This window comes from Cydia splendana, chromosome 7, assembly GCF_910591565.1.
Source record: "Cydia splendana chromosome 7, ilCydSple1.2, whole genome shotgun sequence".
Lineage (NCBI taxonomy): Eukaryota > Metazoa > Arthropoda > Insecta > Lepidoptera > Tortricidae > Cydia > Cydia splendana.
The window spans coordinates 6,803,816-6,827,995 of record NC_085966.1 but is presented as its reverse complement, the minus strand read 5'-3'; the positions used below and the strand labels follow the sequence as shown (position 1 = coordinate 6,827,995).

Below are 24,180 nucleotides of genomic sequence, written 5' to 3'. Positions count from 1 at the left end.
TCTAACTCTAATAATTTTAACATATGGAAATTCTTTATTACTATGTTGATTCTAATCATGTGGCTCGGCGTTTTGTCTTATGGTCGGACAATCGCTGAATTAATTAGCTTCGCAAAATATTAAATATTGAAAAAATCAACTTTGCGGCATTGAGCGTAGCCTCGCTTAAAATTTGCCATTAGAGGTAGATAGGAAAGTGACGCTCAAGCTCACAGCTTTGGTATTCCACTGGGAATTGGCCTTAAGCCTAAGGGCGATTGTGCACTACAATTAATTTTACTGTCCGGCAGTCCGAGTTTTCATGGTCCGATATGGCATGAAAAAAACGGATGATTGACTTGTGCACTTGTCCGTATTTTTACTCGCAGATGCGGCGCAGTGGCATGAAAAAAACGGATGATTGGCTTGTGCACTTGTCCGTCTTTTTACTCGCAGGTGCGGCGCAGTGGCATGAAACACACACCCCCCCCTAGCCCGCCCCCGCCCGGCCAAGTCATGAATAATACTAATTCCAGACACAGTGCACAAGCATAAACACGTTTTTCATAGCTTTCATCTCGGACCGGAAAAAAACTGTCCGGAATGGGGAAAAATAAAATGTCGGACGGGTAAAATTACGTCTAGTGCACAAGCTACTATATACATTTAATGGCGTGCCATATCGGACCGTAAAAACTCGGACTGCCGGACAGTAAAATTCATTGTAGTGCACAATCGCCCTAAATGGCTCTCCACACACTTGATGCATCGCGGAATCGGCAATAACCGATAGAAAAAAGCTTTATGTCCAAACAATCAGAGCAACTAGACTCGGATCGTCTCGGCTGAAGATTGAAATTAAAAACGCAAACTTATTTCCCTGTACTGAACATGCTGTACCTATGCAGAATTTACTGTAGGGGGCCCCGAGCCTTGCACTGCCTAGGGGCCCCGACATGCTTAATCCGGCCCTGGTGCCAAAACTTAGTTTTTATCAAATTCGTACGAAAACAATGCCAAATTTAAGAGGGAATAGTAACCTATACGGGGATACTTGGAATTACCTGGCTTGTGTCCAGCTTACGCCGCTTTTAAGTGAATGAATTGTACAAAAAAGGACGTACTCTAAGGTTATTGCTGCCGTAGGTACTATTCGTAAACAATTCGCTTACACAACGTGTTCTTTAAGGTGCATCCAAACCGCAATAAATGATATGAATATAAACTTTTGTGGAGCAAGAACAGTGATATTATTATTTGATGATAATTTATTTTATAGACGACAATGCAAAGGTCCTAAAAACCATTATGTCATTCGAAACAGCAAGAAGCAGGACGACTCATAATTAAATTAAAGACGTGACTGAATAACAAATGGGCGAGTCATGCAATCTGCAAATATTAACACCTAGTATGCGCGCGGTGAAGTCATTAAGTTCCATTCAAATGACTAGAATGTTTAATATTCCATTCCATTAATGTTGTATGCTAATCGAGACGTGGTTTACATCCTAAGATAAATAATTACCTACAGATTGAATTAAAAATGGATGCTGACATTTCTTTGAAATAGTAGATTGTACAACAAGGGCATAAAGTGACCCATTTTCACCCGAGGCAATTTTTTGGTCTGAGCGAAGCGAAGACCAAAATAGTAGACGAGGGTAAAAATGGACATTTATGCCCTTGTTGTACACTCTGCTTTTCACTTCGATTGCGAGGAAAATATACAAGAAATCAAATATTTTAGGTTATCTTGACGTATTTATTCAAGACTAAAGAAAATTGTTCTTGGGCCAGTCGGAGGCGCGGGGCACGCCGATCGGGAAAGCACCGGTCGGGGGCGCGCCGGCAGGGCTGGCAGTTTGTATGGCAGAATTTGGACTTTATTGCTAAGTCAATAAGGGTCGTAATAGATGAATTTACTTTATGCTCTAGAGCATAAAATGCGATTTTATGTCGTCTACGCACGACATAAAGGTGCACTTTTTGAGCATGAGAAGTGAAAAATATTTTTTTGGCTTAAAGTACCTTGCAATGTGATTTAAAAAAACATGGTTGGCATGACAGTAAAAGTATTATCTGTTTTTAACAATATTATACCGCTGACTACGAGTACTCGTAGGCACTGATGATATTTACTTATTAATTAGGTAGCGTTAATTCAGAATTTAGTATCTAGCTCGAAATTAGCCATTGTATAGAACTATGTATACCTTCGGCTACGCCTGATATGAGGTAAATTAGGTACTAAAATATGTAACTGCAGAATTCATTTATATTTAGACTTGTCCTTTTAATGGAGCGCATCAAGATGTCTATAGCCAAAACAAAAGATCAACTCTTAAGATAGGTCTCTACTAATTTACATTTTAATTAGTGTCCGACCGAAACATGTTTTTTTGCCGAAACCGAAACCGAAACCGAATGTTCGGCTTTGGCTCTAGTTTCGGCCGAAACCGAAACCGAAACCGAACCTTTTGTAGACTTGTTAAAATCGTTTAAAAAATGTCTTAAAACCGCTTTTACACACATATTATGGAGCTGTCAACACCCAATGTCCTTGAAATTGATGTTACATAAGCAGTTTTTTAAGAAAATTACTAGAGTTAGACCAAGGTAATTTTGCAACGATTTTGATAACACACGCAGTGCAAGTGTTATTTTAAACGTCAAAACATCTATGAAATTATTATTAGTTGCACTGCGTATGCTATCAAAATCATTGCAGAATTTTCTTAGTCTAACTCTATTCATTCACCAGTCAAGCTAACATGTAGATACAGGGCCAACCAAGAACGCGAGCGCAGCGAGCGCGAAATTTTTTGTTAAAATATCGCAAGGCCGGGTACCGATCTTCACCTGCGCCTAAAAGTCCGAAGTGCCCCAGTGAGGCGAACTTTCATGCGAAGTCAAAGCCGTGCTTCAGGCTTCAGGATAAGTAGTTGAGCACAAACTCCAACCAATATCCATTGTATTAAAAAGCGAGATATTTCCTTGAGCGCTGGTGGCCTAGCGGTAAGAGCGTGCGACTTTCAACCCGAAGGTCGCAGGTATAAACCCCGGCTCGTACCAATGAGTTTTTCGGAACTTATAGGTATACGAAATATCATTTGATATTTACTATTTGCTTTTCGGTGAAGGAAAAACATCGTGAGGAAGCCGGACTAGTCCCGATAAGGCCTAGTTTACTCTCTGGGTTTGAAGGTCAGTCTGATGGCAGTCGCTTTCGTAAAATGTAGTGCCTACGCCAATTCTTGGGATTAGTTGTCAATTGGACCCCAGGCTCCCTTGAGCCGTGGCAAAAATTCCGGGTTTACGCGAGGATGATGATGAGTTTTCTTATTATTCCTTTGCCCAGGCCCAGTAACTGCGACAGTGCTATCTCATTTACTCCGATACAATTAGACAGTGTGCGCGTTAAAGGTATTAACAGCCTCTTAATACTGCGTCGACCGTCTAGTGGCGTCCTCATTAGTGAAATTGTGTTTTATAATAAACCAATTAATTTCTGTACCTATACATGAATCAGTATACCTATGTAGGTACATATTAATATTGTTGTCCTACTTATTCCCCAACTTTTAGTCTTTGTCACATAGTTTAGTTCCATAGTACGAAGTACCATTTCGTAAGTTTAGTCCCTCATTAGTGGAATTGTGTTTTGATAATAAACCAGTTAATTACTGTACCTATACATGAATCAGTATATGTAGGTACATATTAATATTGTTGTCCTAGTTATTCCCCAACTTTTGGTCTTTGTCACATAGTACGAGTACGAAGTACCATTTCGTAAGTTTCGGCCCGGCCGAAAGGTTCGGCCGTTTTTTGGCCGAAACCGAAACTACAGCCGAAACATGATTTTTTGGCCGAAACTGGCCGAAACCGAAACCGAAACCGAACCTTCGGTCGGACACTAATTTTAATTGATTTGCGTTAAGACATGGTTAAGATAATCAATAAACAATAAGGCATACATACATAAACAAGTCCCGCTTAATTAGTATGTATCTTATCTTATAGATGGTATACCGTAGTTCTGCTTTGTAAGCCATATTTCAGCTCACGCTCGTAATTAGCTAGGGTCGCCGTGGCCGATCACGGCATGGATAGCTATATATCTTATGGATAAGTATACCTACCCAAACTCACACATCACAAATCTGGGTCAGAATCATAGATGGGGATTATTGCTGATTCATGTTCGTGCTAATTGACTGTCTAATTCTCCTGACCTATTGAACCGGTCTGATTTATTTGGGACACACACACTGGCTGGACTATATCCTAATATATCAAACTACAAGTGTGTCAAATTATTTCATATTATCCAAGATGTTCCATAAATAATAATAAATTGCAGATTACCTAGAATTCAACATTGATAGAGCTAGTTATATTGGTACGGTATTTACCACACAAAAGAATCGATTCTCAATTGCTTATTTCGAATGCCTTAACCTACTTATTAAATAACGATACCCGACAACGATTGCACAAATGCACCTATACATGAAAATCATAATCGAGAGTTAAAGTTTAAACTTTTTAGGGTCTAAGGGTCTTTATCTACAATCTCTTTGTCTCTATGTTTTACTGTGGTTCTTGCTATAGACGCATAACTGATTTCAATGTTTTCCCTTTCCAGGTAGTGTTGGTGTTCATTCTGAGTATAGCATCGCTCATCATCTACTTCATTGACGCATCAAGGTAACTATCTCTCCTAATACTAAAAATTATTATTTAATTTAGCTGCATTATTAATTCGTTAAATCTTGATAATGCTGAATTAAGGAATATGTGAGTTAAATACATAAAATAAATGTGATCCAAAATGTCTGTGTAGTTAAATGTTAGCTTTTGTTCTGGCTGGATCGCGGACCAAATTACTATCGGATTCCAATACAACAGGGCTTCACGAAACACATCTATAGCCAATCCCCTGTACCATCGAGCTCCATTGGCCTAGTTCTCGGTTTAATCCATGTCTGTCTATCTTGAGATTTACATTCTACTGCACAATCTGACGAATATGATCACAAATACATTTTGACTTAAAATTACTTTTTCATACTTAACACCAACATAAAATCTTGTGCAGTATACAAAATTACACTTAATGTCAAAGTCACTTTTAGAATCTTGGATAGACGTGACGTCGATCGATCCTGAGGATAGGCTAGTTTCCTTTTGATATTTAAACAAAATTGTTTCAGAGAATAAACTTACTCTAAAGTATAAAGTCATATAGGCTTTTTTTTCAACGATTATTAGCCAATAACTAAACAAATTTAATTCGATAATTACAAATAGAGATATAATAGCATTTTTTTAATACACCTACTTACAATCTTCATAGTAGAAAATCATATTCCCCGATCATTTTTTTAAAACTGTAGCTGATTTGACTTTAGGAAACTAGCCTAACTAGCATCTTGGTACTCGTATTGTATGAAATATCGCATGTAACTGTTTAGAATTCTGTAAAAATATATGTTGGGTCTCAATGGCACCGTGGATTGGACCTCTTTACCTTTATTTGGACATGTAAAGTGATACAGTTGTGATATCACTGCCAGCGAGCATAGCACTTATAAGCTCTATCATCAGTGTTACCGCAATGTAATCATTGCTTTGCAAATCTCAAATAGAGATTTCGAATGCACATAGAACACTTATCAACTATTATCACTATTCACTGAATCACTCTTGACTGTACAGTAAATGTTTTTTACCTTATCATATGTCTAATATAACAAAGTTAATTAATTTTCTTTCTACCATTTGACATCGGCAAATGACCTAGATAACACATAGAGCTTTTAAACTACGTGTTTTATTCTATCCCGTTTACCTATTAGGTGAACTGAACTATTTGGCACTCTTCCAATTTATGTCGTAGACACATGCAACTGTAAGTTGTGCAAATAAAGTACAGGTGTTCATATTTTTTTACCTACTACCTTTAACTTTCTCCAAACCCTTTCTCGACTATGCTAGGAAGTAAATGTCTGTAGTTAACATTTCACTACTAAGAATCTAAATAGTTTAATAACCTAAAAAAAGTTTTAACGTGGAAAAACTGTATAATTGCCGAACTGTCCAGTGGTAGATTGAAAATCATGAATAACGATATTTTCACTTTTCTATAAATGATACTTGATGAAAACTCAATTGAAAAACAATGTTTCAATAAAAATTGCAGCATCAAGCATATTTCAAAAGCATTCATACTCGTAATCATTTACAAACATAATATATGACTGGCGTCTATGGCATAGAGCGGTTTTTTTTTGTAACACACTAATGAACCTTAATGTCATAAAAAAAAATCTGAGATGTATCTTCATACAAAAAAGATTAATAAAATGATCTTTAAAAAACGAAAATGAATGAAGCAATGTACATACAAGAAAATTAATTTAAGGTACAAAACAGCAATTTTATTGGCTTTTATTTCGACAACCGTACCGCAACACGTAGGTACCTACTAGTGAAACTGGTTAAAAATATTTAGTACTTATTACAATTAATTTGATGATGTATAAGGGTTAGTACCTAAATGAAGACAAGACAAGCCAAATATAAGATAAGAATCTTGCAAAGATAAGAAATCGACTTAAAGAAATGTTTTGTAAAAGCTGTTTTTGCTCAGCATAATATTCATTTGTTGAAAGGTTTTCTCTACCTACACGAGATTGCCGGCCACCCAATTATCCTTACAATGCTTCTCGTTCACTGATATGCAAAGAAACAATCATGAGTATGATGTTGAATGCCGTCTAGACATGCAGCAGCATCTTACATGTTGTCATTGCAATTAAGACCGTAATTTCAACACATAAGCTTCATTATTACGTCTCCGAAAAAATCCATACGAATGGACGCCAGCTCAAAATCTCCGTTGTTCTTTGGTCCGCGCCCGCCATACCTTGCATTTGGCTTCTCCGTATGACGTCACACTATGTGTTGTCGATGTCAACCCGTGTCTCGCCGTCCATTACCGTTTTCATTTACGCTTTTCAGTGAAGAGGTGGAGCGATGCCAGAAATGGAGTGACAATATTACTCAGCAGATCGACCTTGCCTTTAACATATTTTTTATGGTCTACTTTTTTATACGAGTAAGTACAACATTTATTATGAGTTTGAAAATATGGATACAAAAATAACACCGATATTTTTGTAAAAAAAAATATTCAGGCGAAATAAACCCTATTTGTACGGTTTTTTCTTCTGCCAAACTGCAGGACAGTTTGTTGGCAGAGGGAACATACACACCCGTACATACGTACTATTTACGTAAATTAGAAACATTTAATTAGCTAACATATTCAGGGCCAAGAACCCGACTGTCGGGTACACTGTTCGTAGCGACTACGCGCTACATACGGCGAAACCGTGACTACGCGCTACGAGCATAACCTATAGTAATTAGTGGCAATGAATGTGTTAAGTATTTACAAATTAATGATCAAAAATATGTTTTACTCAATCGATTTGCTATCGGTAAAAACACGGAGGCCGATTCAAACGTACGTTTTGATATCAAAATGTAAGTTCTATTTGGTCTCACGGTCATTATTACATATACGGCCTATCTTAACAAGCTACGGGTTACGGCGTAGCGCTACGAGAACGTGATTTTCTTGGTATACTTGGTAGTAATAACTTTCTAATACAAGTGTTGTAACTAAATGAGTAGCATATCCATAAATTTCTTAAAACATAAAAGATTAGTTTCATTGAGGTAACTTGGAAAGCGGGATAATTTTGGAAATTGCTGATATCTACTAACCTAGAAGCACTTTCTATTGTAGAAACAGTAAGCAAGAGATAGCGTTTGAGTTTTGCTAAAAGTGCTTCTGATTTAGTAGATAACTATTAGCCATTTCCAAAATTATCCCGCTTGCGAAGTTACCCCAATGCACCTTAGGTATTTTAAGAAATTAATAGTGTGTTAACAAAGAGAGTGTATAAGGGAGAAGTGGAAGTTGGAGTTGGAAGGGGTAGACCTCGGCGGACTTTCTCTGATCAGATTGGGGAAATCCTGAAGAAAGACCAGGTCAAGAGCACTCTAAACCGGCGAGCGTGTATGAGGAATGTTATGAAAGTGAAGGAAGCGAAAGAGGTATGTCAGGATCGTAGCAAGTGGAAATCCGTGGTCTCTGCCTACCCCTCCGGGAAATAGGCGTGATTATATGTATGTATGTATGTAATAGTGTGTTATTATACTGTAAGTAATGTGTCCTCAACTAAACCAAAATATTTGTTTCAGTTTATAGCAGCTAGTGACAAACTGTGGTTCATGCTCGAGATGTATTCATTTGTAGATTATTTCACGATACCACCATCCTTTGTATCAATATACCTGGATAGAACGTGGATAGGTGAGCTTTTCTTTTTTAATCTATTTTATATATTTATGTTCCTATATCTATTTTTTGGTGCCTTGTATGAAATCCGAACTTCTATTTGGATGGCAATACTGACATTAGATGTGTTTAATTCTGACAATGAAATAAAAGTTAATTTAAATACACCGTAAAAATTTGAGGGAAAAAATCTTAAAGATACGGCTTTTTAAAGTTGCCGCTGTTTATTCACTTCCAAGGAGTAAAAATTTCATACGATGACTGTGATCAGCTGCTAACACAATATGCACATTTTCTAAAATACTTAAATGATTATTTAATTAAGACTTTAAACTCTCGCGTTTTGTACACATAATTAATGTCATTAAGGCCCACTTGCACCATCCCACAAACGAGGGGCTAAGCGGTTAAATCGTTAACACATTGTCAAATAGTACTAGTAACCATGGTAACTCCAGGTTTAACCGTTTAACCCCGGGTTAGTGGAATGGTGCAAGTGGGTCTAACGGGTCTAACCTGGCTAATCGCGTTAGAACCGTTAATGACATAAATTATGATATTTAATTTACAAAACTTAGGACTATTTTATTAACTATGCAAAAAACACTTCTATATCTTGATATTTTTCTGTTTCCAGGGCTAAGGTTTCTAAGAGCTCTACGCTTAATGACCGTGCCTGATATTTTGCAGTACCTCAATATATTAAAGACATCGAGCTCCATTCGGTTGGCGCAATTGGTTTCTATATTTATATCTGTGTGGTTAACAGCGGCCGGAATTATTCATTTGGTAAGTTCTATGTTAGAAGATTATTTGTAAAAACTGTAGTTAGCAAATACACTGATTGTTGGTTGCTTAGGATCAGTTCAATTGCACTTTATAAAATTTACATTAATTACTAATTATACAGATTGTCCCATAAATAGCACGTCACAATAACACTGGAGATAGGTCTACCCAAGAGACACTGAACCAGCTTAACATGACCCCTTAAAAGTTGAACGGTTTTCAAGTTATGGTTTTTTTTTTACTTTGCCAGTGTGTTTGAATTTTCTCTATTTTTCAAGCATTTTGAGGAAGATTTCGAATTTTACAGTAATTATTGACATAATAACATTTTTGTCATCTTCATTAACTATTCATCACGCCGTACATATTTTTTTACTTCGAGAGCTTTCCAAGTGAATACTGGCGTTAACAATGTTAAAAAAGTAAACATATATGAAAAACTGAAACTGTCCATAACTCGAAAATCATGCTGCTTTTACTAGGGCCATGTTAAACCGGTTCGTTGCCTCTAGGGCTGGTCATGGTCAACCTCCAGTGTCACTGTGACGTGCAATGTATGTAACACCCTGTATAAGGTTCAATGCATTTTGGGTCTGCCAGTCGAGAAAACATTCGTGTCTCTTGCGTTAACATATGCCGAAATTAAATGAATAAATATTTATTTTAATATTTGCATCAACATATTTTTATTTAGGTACAGTCTACACCTGCAATAATATGTTACACAACAAAGGCCGCAAAAATATCTGACACGATCTTATTTGTAGAGCCATAAGAGCCTGCCACATGTTTGCGGCCTTCGAAGAGTTACATATTATTGCAGGTGACTGTACCACCTCTGCCTGAGTTTCCTTTGATGTCTAACGGAGTATGAAAAATATAGGTATATTATTAAAATAAGTGTATTAAATTTAATATGTGCGTACCAGGTGGTACTTATTTAAGTAAATCAAATCCGATGACGTCAAAATCTAGCAGAACCTGTCTGTTTTTCATTTAAATTTAACTATTAAGTACCTACTTAATTATTTTATTTCATTTTATTCATTTAGGGATAACAAACAGCTACTACACAATACAATGTTACATTTAGTAGTAGAATTAAGATTAACTTAATGCATAACCAACGACATTATTCACGGATTACAACAAAATTATGCAACGGTTGGCACAAAAAAGGGAACAGTTAATTATTTGATTTAGATTGTAGGTACTTATTTAAACAGGGAAACAATCAATTCAATCAAACAAGCAAAACAATATTTCTTGACGATTTCCTTTTGCGTAGTAAATTACATAGTAAATATACCTACTTATTTACGAACTTCTTAGGGCCCGATTCGGATTTTGAAATAGACATCTATTAGATATATTAAACAACTGTACCGATATTCGGAACCTAATAATAATATTGAGAATGGCAACACTGCGTAGTCGGTCGTATTGTCCTTTTCTAGCATATACGTCCTTCTCTCTCCCACACTCCCACCACTCAGGCAGGTTGCTTTGACAGTTAAACAAGGCAATTTTTCAAGTCATTGGCTTGCTGTTTTTCCATCTGGAAGGTCGTGAAGCTAAACTGCTGGTGAGTTTTTGAATTTGTACCCCAGTCTATCTGACTATATTGAAAAACAGTTTCTAACGGTTTTTGCCGTTCGAAATAAATATTTAAATGTAGTTGTCCGATAAACTATCTAGCAAATAAAAACGATCCGGAATAGTGATGTGCAAGTGTTTTCAAAGGCTGCCTGCGCGCACCGTGGCTATGCCAATGAAAATACTAAAACACATATGTTAGAAAACACATCGAGCTGGTAAAGCGTGCACGTGTCACCATTAGAATTTAATTTTATACCTACATTAAGTCTCTTCCGAGTCTTGTTAGTTTAAATCTTTGTGTGTGTATAATAACGGTTGAAATTATAATACTTAAATGGTGATGTGTGGAGGCATACCCTTCAGTTTTCAAGTGATTTGTGTTTTCGAATACGAAAGGATCGGATAGTTAATACGTGTTAAGTAGAACCTATGTATTGAGGTAGAAGTTTATAGACGTGTAGGTTTTATCTGCCCAAGTATCTATCAGCAATTTGTCTTTTTATCCCGTTCCGGGTTAATATAATATTGCAAAATTAATTTTTTTGTGAATTAAATTGCTGATAAATAAGTGTACCCGCTTAGGAGTCGACGAAGCCCCGCCTTCGCGGGGCTTCTATTTCCGCTCTGAGGGACACAAGGTAACGAACAAACCTACATCGCAAACATTGCATTTATTTTTGTGGAAAGTGAGTACTTCGGCAGTACATAAACTTAAATCTGACTAGACATAGAGAGAGATTAGCATGGCTCTGCGCAAGAATGACATGCGAAATCGTAAAGTATTTCACTCTTGATCTACCAACTTATATCTCTCCAACTAGATATTTAATTTTGAATTGTTAAAATGTAGGTAGGTTAAAATGTAGGTACCTACTTAAATAAATAACTTAGCAGGTACTTACAGCTTAAAAGGTTAAGGAAAATATCTATTGCATGTAGTTGCTATATGTGCTTGTGTTATTTTGGATTTGAATAACTTGATTATTAAATCGTTACGTAACTACATACACGAGGGTCAATTCTTAAACCTACCTACCTACATAAATAGTACACTTGGCATTAACGATACGGGAATCTTTAGATTGATTCATTGACGAAGACGCATGGTTTGGTTCATATTGTCAAATTATATTAGTTAACTGAAGAGTTAAAGTTTAGTTTTGACAAATCTGCGCGTCACCGTGAATGACACTTTCTAAAAGTGCCTGTAAAAGCCTGCATAAAGCCTTTCACCTTGTCGAGCAAGGAACCCGCAACTAAGGGAATATTACCCATAAACTCAGGGTATTCGATTTGAATGATATTCTTAAACCTACGTCTGTTATGGTTCCACCTGCGTAAGGTGTGCCTAAGAAAATCTTTTATTCGTTCACAAACTAACGTCAAGTTATTTGTGATGAAACCAATATATTATGTACCTATCTAAGGCTGCGCAAGCCTGCCATGTCTCCACCTGCGTAAGGTGTGCCAAAGAATCTTTGATTCATTCACAAACTGACGTCAAGTTATTGATGATAATATTATAACCTATGTAAGCCTGCGCAAGGCATTTCAGACATATTCACAGAAATATAAATGATATGGTCATAACACATGCGAGCAAGTAAGCCACAATCAGAAAAATATTACAAAAATGAATTTGTAAATATCTCCTTTTAGAGAAAGTAAAAAGGGTTCTAACAAAATCAGTCGAAATAGGCAAGGCTTTGTTATTAGTTTTCATTTTCGTTTACCAATCTATTCTAAAAGGGTCCCAAACACCCTATTGGCTAAGCCCAAAATTGGGCTAATTAATTGTGGTAAAAGTGAAAATTGCTTTCCATTTACATTACATTTCTAAAATTATAAGGTATAAAATAACCTAAGATTCCAGGCCTATTTCGACTCATTTTTCTTTTAAAGATGAAAAAATCTTTGCACCCTATTATAAAATTGTGGTCTGGAGACGCTTAGCCTCATAACTTGGGCGGCATAGAGAATACTAAGAGATTTAGTCACCTAATTTCGATTATAAGCCCAGGCAGAAAATTGATAATTAGAATCAGGAGTGGTCAATCCACCAAGGTCCAGACAATCTGTGGACTCTAATTTAATCAGACTATGTAAGCTCACGACAGTGCTTACGGTTCCATTCTGAAATAAGCTATGTTTACAATATAATTCAAATTATATTTCTCATGGTGTGAAACAAACAGCCTGCTCAAGGTGTACAAAGGGTCCGATTAACGGCCCTATGAATATCTAAAAAACCTTTGAAGTCTAGGCCTGCTAAGGCAGACTAGAAATAAATACATATGATCACAATGTAAGAGCAGCTCACAGTTGCATAAATTATATTTGCCTCGAGAGCACTAGACTTTCAGTTAACATGTTACGTTAAGTTACGAGTACCTACCTATGTACACAACATGACCAAGGTTACCTATCTATTTAACTATTATATCCCTGACTGCCATGGTATAGGAAAATTATCATGTGCTGGCGGTGCTGCACAAGCATGTTTGAAATAAAATATACAAAACTGGCCTGACGGGCGTTTATCAATTATGTATTTTACACCTTGTGTCTGTATTGTGACCCAGGAAGTTTTAAACCACCTGTATCGTAAGTGCTCCTATGCACGGATTAAGTTTATTTTAAACTACCCATGCCCTAACCTCAAGGGCAAGTGCTTCTATGCACCGACTAGATACTGTTATCACTTAATTCACTTATCATGACTTGTCATAGTTTGATACTACACGTTTAACAAATTTAAGACCGTGGAATGTACCCACTACAAAAAGGTTTTTAAAAACAGTGACTGAATGGTTTGCACGAACGGTTCTAGCACAACTTCTGGGCGGTCACGTCTAGGGCATGACCCTCTAGTTCTCTATTTATACATAATTATAACATTGTGATACTGTTCACTTTGCACAATAAAATAGGGAAACAGGAGCACGCCTTGCGAAAAGGCGAAACTATTTTGAAACGCGAACTTTTCAAAAATAGATTGAAATATATAAATATGTCTTTGATGTGGAACATGTACACCCAAACAAATGCAGTCATTTATTATATGTTAGCAAAACTCTGCCAAAGTGTTAGTCTGTCTGTACAGTGTAAACGGAAGGCATCAATGAACAAAAATCTTGAAACATGGTGGATTAATTAATTTACACCCCGTCTGTGTCTTGCTCCTACCAAATCCACAATTTAAGGACCTCAACCTATCTAGGTACCCTTCTTGCTCGAGAAAAAAAAAAATGTTCACAATAATCTCATGCAGTCAAGTGTCGGAAAACTAGGTCCACACACTTAGCGCTACCGTGAATATATATCTAAGAAGTCTGTATACTGCCTTCCAGGAGGCGGGATGTTAATAGACTAGCCTATATCGTAGGCCAGAGATATAGTATACAAAGGCACACTGGCCCAAATCCAGTAATATTATAATTTCAGAATATAAAATAATTGACAATTCTGCGTATACTTGATATCAAAAAGTTACAGTTATCCTTAGTTCATAAGGAGGATAAGTATACATAAATATCAAATAAATTCGACAAAGTGTTGACTCTAGCATTGGATGAAATAGGTCCCTCTTAAAGGGCCTCTGCACTGTTGGCTTTGGGCCCACGGGTGCCCGGCAAAAGGTCGGGGACCCCATGGTTCCGCACAGTTATTGCAAATAATGTAAAATCACTAAATAAACACACAAATCTGCATTTTGGTTAAAACACATGCGATGAGCTAAGGTTTCGAATTAAGTACCTTATTCTTAATAATTTACACACTGGAAAGAGGAAACTGAATATTCAGAACTATGCAATGTCTATAAATGCTTTACATAAATTAAGCCACTTAAGCGTTCAGAACCAATCAAGCTTATGTCTACTAGTAGGCACCAGATAAGGTAAACTTACTGCATATATAGAAATTAATGAGTACAATTTAGGTCACTTGATGATAGCTAAACATGAATAATCAGAATGAGCCTGCACCTATACAAATATCATTGATAAGGTTCTGTGGCATTTCTATATTAACCATTTGAACGCCAAGAGCACCAAAAAGTGTCATTATCATTACTAGTCGTGCCAACATGAGTGTTATGTTATGGCTTAAGCTCTCAAAGTAACCTTCACAATTTTAAGTAAGGTTTGTTTACGTACAACGCGCAACGTGTAACGCGTTCGCGTTAGTAAAGCGTACAAAGGATTAAATGCATTTTATAGCTATAACCAAGTATATAGCTCACATTGGCTCACAGTCATGAAAGGAATTCAGTAATTCCCTATGACATTTTAGTAAGTAGGTACCCAATACTAACTTTGTGGGTAGTGATAGTGATATAACGAATATGTACAATATTCGTCTACTTAATCCCGAGAGATTTTGGAAATAAGAAAGGTCTTGTCCTTGTTATATTCCTGCAACTCCTTACTTTACTAGATAATTATTATCAAATTTGTTAATAATTGGGAGTTATAAATAAAAACTACTCGAGTACTTTATAAATAATTCTTATCTCTTCATATTTTAATTACATCACTCCTTATCACAGATGTTGTATGCTCCTTGAAGAGTAGACTGACTTAAAATCTCATCTTCTTTTACCTAGTTTCACATACATATAATTAAGTATAGCACCCTTGTGGTGACTCAGTTATCCTCTTTGAAAATTTATAAGTACCTACATTAAGTACATATATAAAATGTAAAGTTAGTATCATAATATAATTTTATATCAAAATGTATGCTTTACTAAATACCTCTCTCCTCACAAGTGTTAAAATAAAGGGTGTACTACATAATTAATTAAACACTCGTAATATAATAATATTACATATACATAATAACTACATGTATAATCACATTGGCTTGGCGTCTTCCCACCACCAGGCGATAACAAACACGTCTCAATATTATTATTAGGTTCCGAATATCGGTACAGTTGTTTAATGACAGCGTTTTACACAAAAATAAAACGCTAATTAAATAACTTACCATATTCGGAACCTAATGTTTTAATCCTGCCTGGTGTAAATATGAATAATTTTGAGACAATGACTTGAAAAATTGCCTTGTTTAACTGTCAAAGCAACCTGCCTGAGTGGTGGGAGTGTGGGAGAGAGAAGGACGTATATGCTAGAAAAGGACAATACGACCGACTACGCAGTGTTGCCATTCTCAATATTATTATTAGGTTCCGAATATGGTAAGTTATTTAATTAGCGTTTTATTTTTGTGTAAAACGCTGTCATTTTAGACATCACCAAGATACGATAACGATATGTTTAAGATCTAACCTGTCAAATTTGACATTTGCGCGATTCTGGAGATACACTTGAACGATTTCCACAGGATATGACTTAGAGATCCAATTCACATTTAATAGATATCTTACTTTATCTAACATAAAAGTGACATTGGTTGCCCGAATTGCGCTGCAAAAGAGAACTAGTTGAGTTAGAATGGATCTAGTACGTGTCGTCTCTTGTGAATAACTTGAAGTTAGAATACGGCAGTTAGAGTATTTAGATCAGAATCAACCGATAATCTAATTTCATAAAAGCTCAATATTTTCGTACAAGGAAATCCGTGGTGTAACTTTATCTCTTAATGTAGACGGTAAACACATTATTACTTCACGTCGGTCATCATGTCGGTTTCCCGTGTTTCTCGTCAACCCAAAATATACATTAGAATTATTACGTGAAAGCATTATTTGTAATACATTATGTTATTAATAAAACCCTATTAAGTCCCACATAGCTGACAGCATATAAAATTCATGTACATGAGACCGTCCTCATTCATAACATAACCTATAATGTTACATGATGATACGTACATTATATGCAGTTCCAATGTAGAACTAAAGTCATGAAAATGAAATATTTTTGCCTCTTTCAGCTGGAAAACTCCGGTGATCCGTTGGACTTTACCAATTCGCAGCAATTGTCGTACTGGACTTGCGTATACTTTCTAATAGTCACCATGTCTACAGTAGGTTACGGTGATGTGTTCTGCCACACAGTTCTTGGCAGAACCTTTTTGGTTTTTTTTCTTCTCGTCGGCTTGGTAAGTTTCACTTTCAATTACTTATTTCTTATAATATAATAATTAAATTGAATCAAAATTTAAAATCAGTATATATACGAAATATTTTAAAGTTTATCATTGCAAGGAGAGGCAAGTTTTAGTTTATCGTAGTTCTAATGGCATTGAAGTAACGTCGACCTTCATTATTTTGCCTACATTCTAGTTTACGGCTCGGTCAAAGTTTGCCACGCTTGCGATTCCTTGCATAAATAGCAAAATGAATAACAAAGCAAAAGGAAATTATCTATACGATAACCTGTACCTATAAAATGTTACATCAACTAGTGACATGGGACTTGTTTGACAAGTTGCGGATTAACGCACAGCTCGTGAATGATTGTAAGCCTGTCTAGTGCACTCTAGCGAGCATGGTTCTGTACTGTGAGAGGCGCCCCCGCGCCCCGGGCGCAGGCCCCGCCCGCGCCCGGGTGCCACGCGGCCGCATCGCCTCGCTGCGTCAGTGTGCAATCTTCTAACTTCTGCCGCTTCGACTAAGAGCATCACTCTATTACCGCATCATGAAATGAGCTTCGAGCGATGATTTTCAACTGCATGGGTGTATTTTGTTTTTTCTTTTGCTTTGTTACGTGATACTTACCACGTATGCTGCCGGAGGATCTCTCTTCCCGTGCTTAAATATTGGAAATGTGTAATATGGGGACAGTGGTACGAGACGAGTATCGTAGTCGTCCGGAGTGGAGGCGTCCCGGCCTGCCGGCCCGCCGCCAGCCGGCACTCCCGCGCCGCGTCCCACCCCTCCCACCTCGCGATCTCTGCATGCCGCACCTGTGCCTGGCTGTGTTCAGTTGCTCACCTCACCGGTAGACACACACTCGTTCCTTTTATTTTTTTATTTCGCTCCGCTACCGGCTACACTTTACGATTACGTCACCATAGTGATACTGAGACTCGAGGTGGACATTGTCGTGCACCACGCGATGGTGTCCGCGGCACCTAGACTTTATACTCGATCGACACCATGGTCTGTTGCAGGCAATGTTCGCTAGTAGCATTCCTGAAATTATAGAGCTGGTAGGAAGTAGGTCCAAGTACAGTGGCGAGCTGAAGCGTGAACATGGAAAAAGGTATCAGTTTAACATATCAATTGACCGACGAAAGTGAGGGCGATTCATTCCGCCGTGCGCGCAATGCTCGACCCGCATCGGCCTCGCGGCCTGGCTCGCCCGAGCTCTCGGAGACGATGTTAAATCATCACCTACAAAAGCTTGCTCAGTGCCGTCAGATGTATTGTGTCATCTACTCGCTCGCACTCGCCGGCCCCCCGCACGCCGGCGGGCAGCGCTTCGCTCGTCACTACCCGCGTCGCGCCCGTAGCGCCCGAGCGAGCCGCCGCCCAAGCCGCCGCGCGGGACGGCCCGCCTGTGCCCGCGCCTCTACCAAGCGTCTATATCGAATGCCCATCGTCTTAGTTTAGGAACCGGCTAAACCGATTTCTTTTTAAGTTCTGTTCATCGATTAGTTAGCGTATGTATCCTTAGGCTTTGCATGCACCCGGTCACGAGTCCCGTCACGGCTTGCGCCGGTCACGTAGCTCCCGCCGCTAGCGTAGCTCGGCACGGCACCCAAGTCCCGCACATCCACACCCTCAGCCACAGCCACCACGCAGACAGACGACACTCAAGCCACACAGCCTTGTGCGAGCGCGAGGGTACGCGGCCGCGGGTCGGGCGGGGCGGGCGGCGGGCGCGCGGGGTTGGCGAGGTCACTGACCTCACGGTGTTTGCTGTGTATCGTAGGCTGTGTTCGCCAGCTGGATCCCCGAGATCACGGAGCTGGCGGCGCAGCGCAACAAATACGGCGGCCGGTACAACAAGGACGTCCGCCGCAGGTACCCGCTCACACGCCCCCGCTCCACACGGCTTCCTGCCTTCTTACCTCTCACGGTTTCGATCTGACTTGGTTGAATGAATGCGGAGTTTGCTAATGAAATTTATTAATCCTTCACTAGAATCGGTCTCTCGGTGCCGTGGCGCATGCTCGAAGAGTTAGCTCCCGGCGGCCGCGCTCCTCTCCCCGCCCTCGGGAGACAGGCGCGCGGTCGACCGACGCATTACTACATGCCTTTTTTCGTAAATTTTACTCGAGATACCATTAAGCTTTTTAATCCTTCTAACGAGACTAGATCTGGAGAGAGCCGATGTAAAGTATTGTAATGCTGTCGATGAAGTAGTGTTTGGTTTGTTCGCTTGCACACGATGCCTGTCGCCACGCTGTAGCGCTAGCTCCGGCACCTCGCCACGAGTCCCGACGATCACACACAGCCAGTGCCCGTGCCGCGCCCGGTCCGCCCCGCCGACCCCGGCCCGCGCCGGTCGCCGCGCCACAGAGAGCTGTCGGAGAGAGCCGCCCGCCGCCCCCCGCACCAGACTGCAGGCGGCGGCGGCAGGCGGCTCTCCTCCGCCGCCGCCTCGACTCACTCCTCGACTTGAATGTGAATGTCTTGTTTTGTCTGTCGGCGTCTAGGCGATATTTGCCAGTTGTATCCCAGAGATAATTGACTTAATCGGCACTAGACCCAAGTATGGCGGCACCCTCAAGAATGAGCGGGGACGCAGGTGAGCCGCTGTCTTCACTCCGTTCCGTTGAATGTGTTCCGTGTTGTGACATCTATATCTTCCTTTTCCTCTCTTAGCACGCTTCTGTGTTCTCACTTTATCTCGGGACGCGAGTCCCGCGAATTGTCTTTGTTTTTATGAATCGATATTCATGTAAAATACCTTTGAATTTGAGTTCAGTTGAATAGTGAAAAGCAGATAGTGGCTAGTGTTATCGCTCGTCATTATAGGTTTCATGATTATGTTCTGTTAGTTATCGTACGTATTTAAGGAATGTTAATGGTAAAGCTTAGTTAGGAAGAGTTAAATGTTGAGTGGTACCGTAGTGTGTTGTTGGAGTCGCTCGTGTGTCAGGCGTCGACAGCTCCTCTCTGTGGGCGCCAGCGGCCGCGCAGCCCGGCGCTCGGCGCCCGGCGCTTGGCGAGCCCCGAGCGGCGGGCTGGCGCGCCCCGGGGGGCTGTTGATACCGCCCCACTGTACCGTACCGTACCGTACCTAGTGAGTGCCATCCGCTCGCCTCCTTCTGTACTCCCTGCCTGCACGACATCTGTAACTGTACTGTACTCTTATTCTTAATGTTGACCCTCTTTACTGTTTTGCAATCTGTAATGTACTTTTAAATCGAGCCCCTCGGTTACTTTAGTTTAATGTATTTACGTAAATTCATAGAGCGTGGCAAGGCTGTGTGCATTGAGGACATTTTTAATTAACGCAAATTTAGATTAGTTGTCGACTTACCATTGACATGAGACATCATCTTAGTAGCGACACACAAATCATTTGTTCCAAATTTTTGGATTTATTAATTTGGAGATTGTTTACGTTGTTTGCAAAAAAACAAGGTAGAACATTGTTATACAATTGATTAAAAATAAATCAGTTCCTTTGCCACACCTTAGATGAATAATACCTAGTTTGCATGTGAATTGTGAGCATATTCTATTCTATGTAACTTTCTGTATTGTTGAGTTTAGTTTTGGTGTGATCTTAACCGACACTTGTAATAGTTTGGTTTTTGAAATGCAATCTAACCCATTTTCTGCTACCATTTTGGCACTGTGAACTGTTTACACGTTCCGGATGTATTTTATTTTCCTATATTAACTCTTGCATTTTCCGAGACGAACTTATAAAGAATTGATACCATGTCCTAAACAGATCTGAGTTTCCGAGTCACTAGACCTTATGAGCATTCAAAAGTCTTTACACAGGACTGTACTGAGACGCAAGCTTTTATCACTAGAATATGATAATCATAATTAATGTCAGTCTTGTTAAACACACTTAATATGACAATGCCGCAACCCCTTGTAACTGTCAAATTTTACACTTTGTCATGGCAAGAAATCCCCACACATTTCCAAAAGTCCCTGTTGTTAATGTGGTTATTATTTTCTTATCATTTATTAGTTTATTAGATAGTGTCACAGAATCCTGAACGAAACTGAGCTTTCTAGTGAACCATTGTTCTATTTTTGTTGTGGATGTTGTACTATGACGTTTGTTTGTCAGTTGGTAAAACTGGTAACTATCGAGACTGCCATATCTAGTTCAGATCGACCACAAACTGATGAACAATTTCATTGTGATCATTTAGAGTAACAGATGCAACGCCTTTATTTTCGTTTTCTAAATTACAAACTCTCTGAAACTTTAAATTTCTAATCATCTAAAGTTGAGTGTAGCTATTCGTATGCTAATTCAAACACTGTAGCAAAATGAAGACGTTGCTAGCTTCGTAGTAGTTCGTGCTTCTATCACTTGTTTTATTTAACCCTGTTGCGACCTTTATCCATTCTTTCTAAATATTTTTTCTGTATTAATGTAATGTGGTCCCAGGTGTTAAATGAAACGTCAAATTGCTGTACTTCTATCTTTCTGTCCTCTTTTCTGAATTAATTAAGGCTTCTTTTGAAATTTTGCTGTTTTAAAGCGATTCTGCGCTCTGCAAAAGTTTTGATCAAGAGCTGCACAGCTTCTTTCGATTTCTCTGCAAAATATTACTTAATTGGAATTGTACTGTTTATTAAATATTGCCAATAAAAATTAAAAAAATAAAATTTTCTATAAACTCGCTTGAGCTTATTTCGTTTCTTTCACTCGCAATTCTGTTGTAGCAGCAAAATATCAAAACGCTTCCGAGGACCGATGTTATAATATGTGCGTACGTTTTCAGGCACATTGTTGTTTGCGGGCACATAACATACGAATCAGTGAGCCATTTTTTAAAAGACTTCCTACATGAAGACAGAGAAGACGTGGACGTCGAGGTTGTTTTTTTACACAGGTCAGTATTCTTCAATTGATCCTTTACTAGTCTATTTAGACTACTATAGTAAGAATATGATATCTATAAATAATATAAATAAAGTGTGTATGCCTAATATTTATGACACTGATCATAAGCACACTGATAATATTTGCAAGCGAAGTTATAATGATATTCATAAATGTTATCACAACTATTTTCCATACTAAAGTAAAGCACAAAAAAATGCAAGGTTAACAAATAAGCAAGTGGTAAGACTAAAGAGTGTAAAAATTAATTTGAATGAAAATCTTTGGCACATTGCGCAGTTTTTCTATTTTCATAATTTTAAAGACAATTATCAGCGAACTATCGCAAAGAAATTTAATATGGAAAATAGTATAAGAGTGTCTACAAAAGCGCTGGCATTGATTGCAACGTACCTGATGGTGTGTCCGCGACGACGCTTTCAGAAAAGAGCCCGACCTTGAGCTGGAAGGTCTACTGAAGCGTCACTACACCACCGTCGAGTTTTTTCAGGGTACAATGATGAATGCCGTCGACCTTGAGCGAGTCAAGGTTAGAACACGACTAGCAGGCATTAGTTACCGCACGGCCACGTTACCATTCAGAGCGTACTACGTGAACCAGTATTTTATTTGTTTATGTGCATAAGACAGATCTTTTTTCTTCTGTATCAAAGGTGCTGTTTCATAGTCACAGTAGGATTTTATCACCTTGGTAAATTTATCTTGTGATTCTTTTGATGCAATCATGGCTTCTCACGGCGGAACGGGCGCGCCTCCGCTCCCGGCGCAGGCGCCTCCGTTCCCCCCACGACTGCGTATTTTGTACTACATAGAATGCATGGTAAGGTCGGCCCACGACAGGCGGCGGACTGTCCCTGGTCCATAGTGTTAACTGAGCGTTGATGACAGGAAACCGCCCGACCTGGAGCTCGAAGGCCTGTTCAAGAGACACTTTACCACTGTGGAATTCTTTCAAGGCACCATTATGAATCCAATCGACCTACAGAGGGTAAAAGTAAGTAGAAATGCGCGATGTGTTCTTTGGGCGTGGTGTCGGTTTGAAGATGTACAGACTCTTTCCATATACGTAGAGCGATGCTCGTTCACTAACCTCATTCGAGACGTTGTTCTGTTGGAGCGGTGTACCCACAGAACCCTTCTAATGTCATGAGCGCTGTCTGTGCGTGCCTATCGCTAGCTGGTGTGCGTGCCGGATCCCGGCTCTCGCATGATCGCAAGGAGTGTTAACAGTGAGTCGGCTTCGCTGACCTTGCTCTTAAGGCTCCTGTCCCCCGGCGGCCTCCCGGCGCTCACGCCCGCGCCCCGGCCCGGCTCCATGTGTCTCACTGTCTGTACCGATAATGGGTGTTGTATGCGATGCTGGCCCGTGTATTCATAAACTAACAATCGATATCGCCGACTTCTCTAACTCAACAACTTTAGTCTCGCCCTCGCGCGCCACTCCCCGAATCAGTGCAGCACTGACGGATTGACAGCGCGATCTCTCCCGCGTCTTTTATCATAGTCGGTTTACACCGATTGCTTCCAAACATCGGTAAACAATTGGCATTAATGGCTGCTGAAGAAAGGATTTCCGTTTCAAAATTAAATTTCTTTTGTAGTTGCGAGTAAAGTTGTCGATAATCGATACTGTTGAATGTTTACGGTAAGTCTAGATGTCGATGCACGGCTTGTTCGTATTGTTTGTTTTGTTTAGACGTAGTCCTTCACATCTAACAACCACCTGCTTCTTCCTTAACGAAGTGAACATTACGAATCTTAGTATATATTCATTATTGCAAATTGCAATATTAAATTAGGTATAAAACCTAATCAGATAACCGCAATGTTCGTTTCTGCCTGATTTTGTTTTGCATGCTCTTTCATGCTTGTAAATCTTCACTGTATGTTACAATTAAGATAATTAAACACACAAACTTTAACTGAAACTTATCACAATAATTGAAACAGCTCACTGCGTATCGTATTCTCAGTTGAATGATTAACTTCAAGCATTATTTAAAATAATCTTTTTTAAAATTACCCGTATTTACATCGATATCCAGAATCAGACCCTGTACCCAGAGCACAAAAGACTTAATTTACAGTGCATCAGCTTTATACATGCGCACGGAACTGGCCACCAACACCTTGTGTGACAAGCCGTAGATGGCCACGCCATACCAACGCCGTGCGAATATGACAGTAAAATCTCTCAGCACGCTTGTATAAAGCTGCTTCTCTGGCAGTCCTCTCTGCCCAGTGTGCCGTGTATTAAACAGTGTGGTGTGTAGGTTCATGAAGCGGACGCTTGCCTGGTGCTGGCCAATAAGTACTGCCAGGACCCGGACGCCGAGGACGCCGCCAACATCATGAGGGTCATCTCTATCAAGAACTACTCTGATGACATAAGGGTCATCATTCAGCTGATGCAGTATCATAATAAGGTACATTTTGTATGTTTTCCTAATTATACGCCAACCAAGATTAAAG

At 39.2% G+C, this 24,180-nt stretch overlaps 1 protein-coding gene and 1 non-coding gene across 6 annotated transcripts in view; both read left to right on the top strand.

Moving 5' to 3' along the window:
- The window catches only part of LOC134792076 (calcium-activated potassium channel slowpoke), a 112,991-nt gene that overhangs the window by 72,935 nt on the left and 15,876 nt on the right, over window positions 1-24,180 (top strand). For all 5 annotated transcript variants that reach the window (XM_063763209.1, XM_063763207.1, XM_063763210.1 and 2 more), the window contains exons 2-10: window positions 4,631-4,692; window positions 7,009-7,105; window positions 8,260-8,371; window positions 8,994-9,145; window positions 16,646-16,813; window positions 17,828-17,919; window positions 21,587-21,697; window positions 22,597-22,702; window positions 23,982-24,134. In XM_063763209.1, coding sequence (XP_063619279.1) covers window positions 4,631-4,692; window positions 7,009-7,105; window positions 8,260-8,371; window positions 8,994-9,145; window positions 16,646-16,813; window positions 17,828-17,919; window positions 21,587-21,697; window positions 22,597-22,702; window positions 23,982-24,134 — 1,053 coding nt within the window. The remainder of the gene's footprint in view (window positions 1-4,630; window positions 4,693-7,008; window positions 7,106-8,259; window positions 8,372-8,993; window positions 9,146-16,645; window positions 16,814-17,827; window positions 17,920-21,586; window positions 21,698-22,596; window positions 22,703-23,981; window positions 24,135-24,180) is intronic.
- LOC134792563 (U6 spliceosomal RNA) lies at window positions 11,435-11,538 on the top strand. The gene has a single exon (XR_010144459.1). It is a non-coding gene; the product is annotated as a U6 spliceosomal RNA (small nuclear RNA).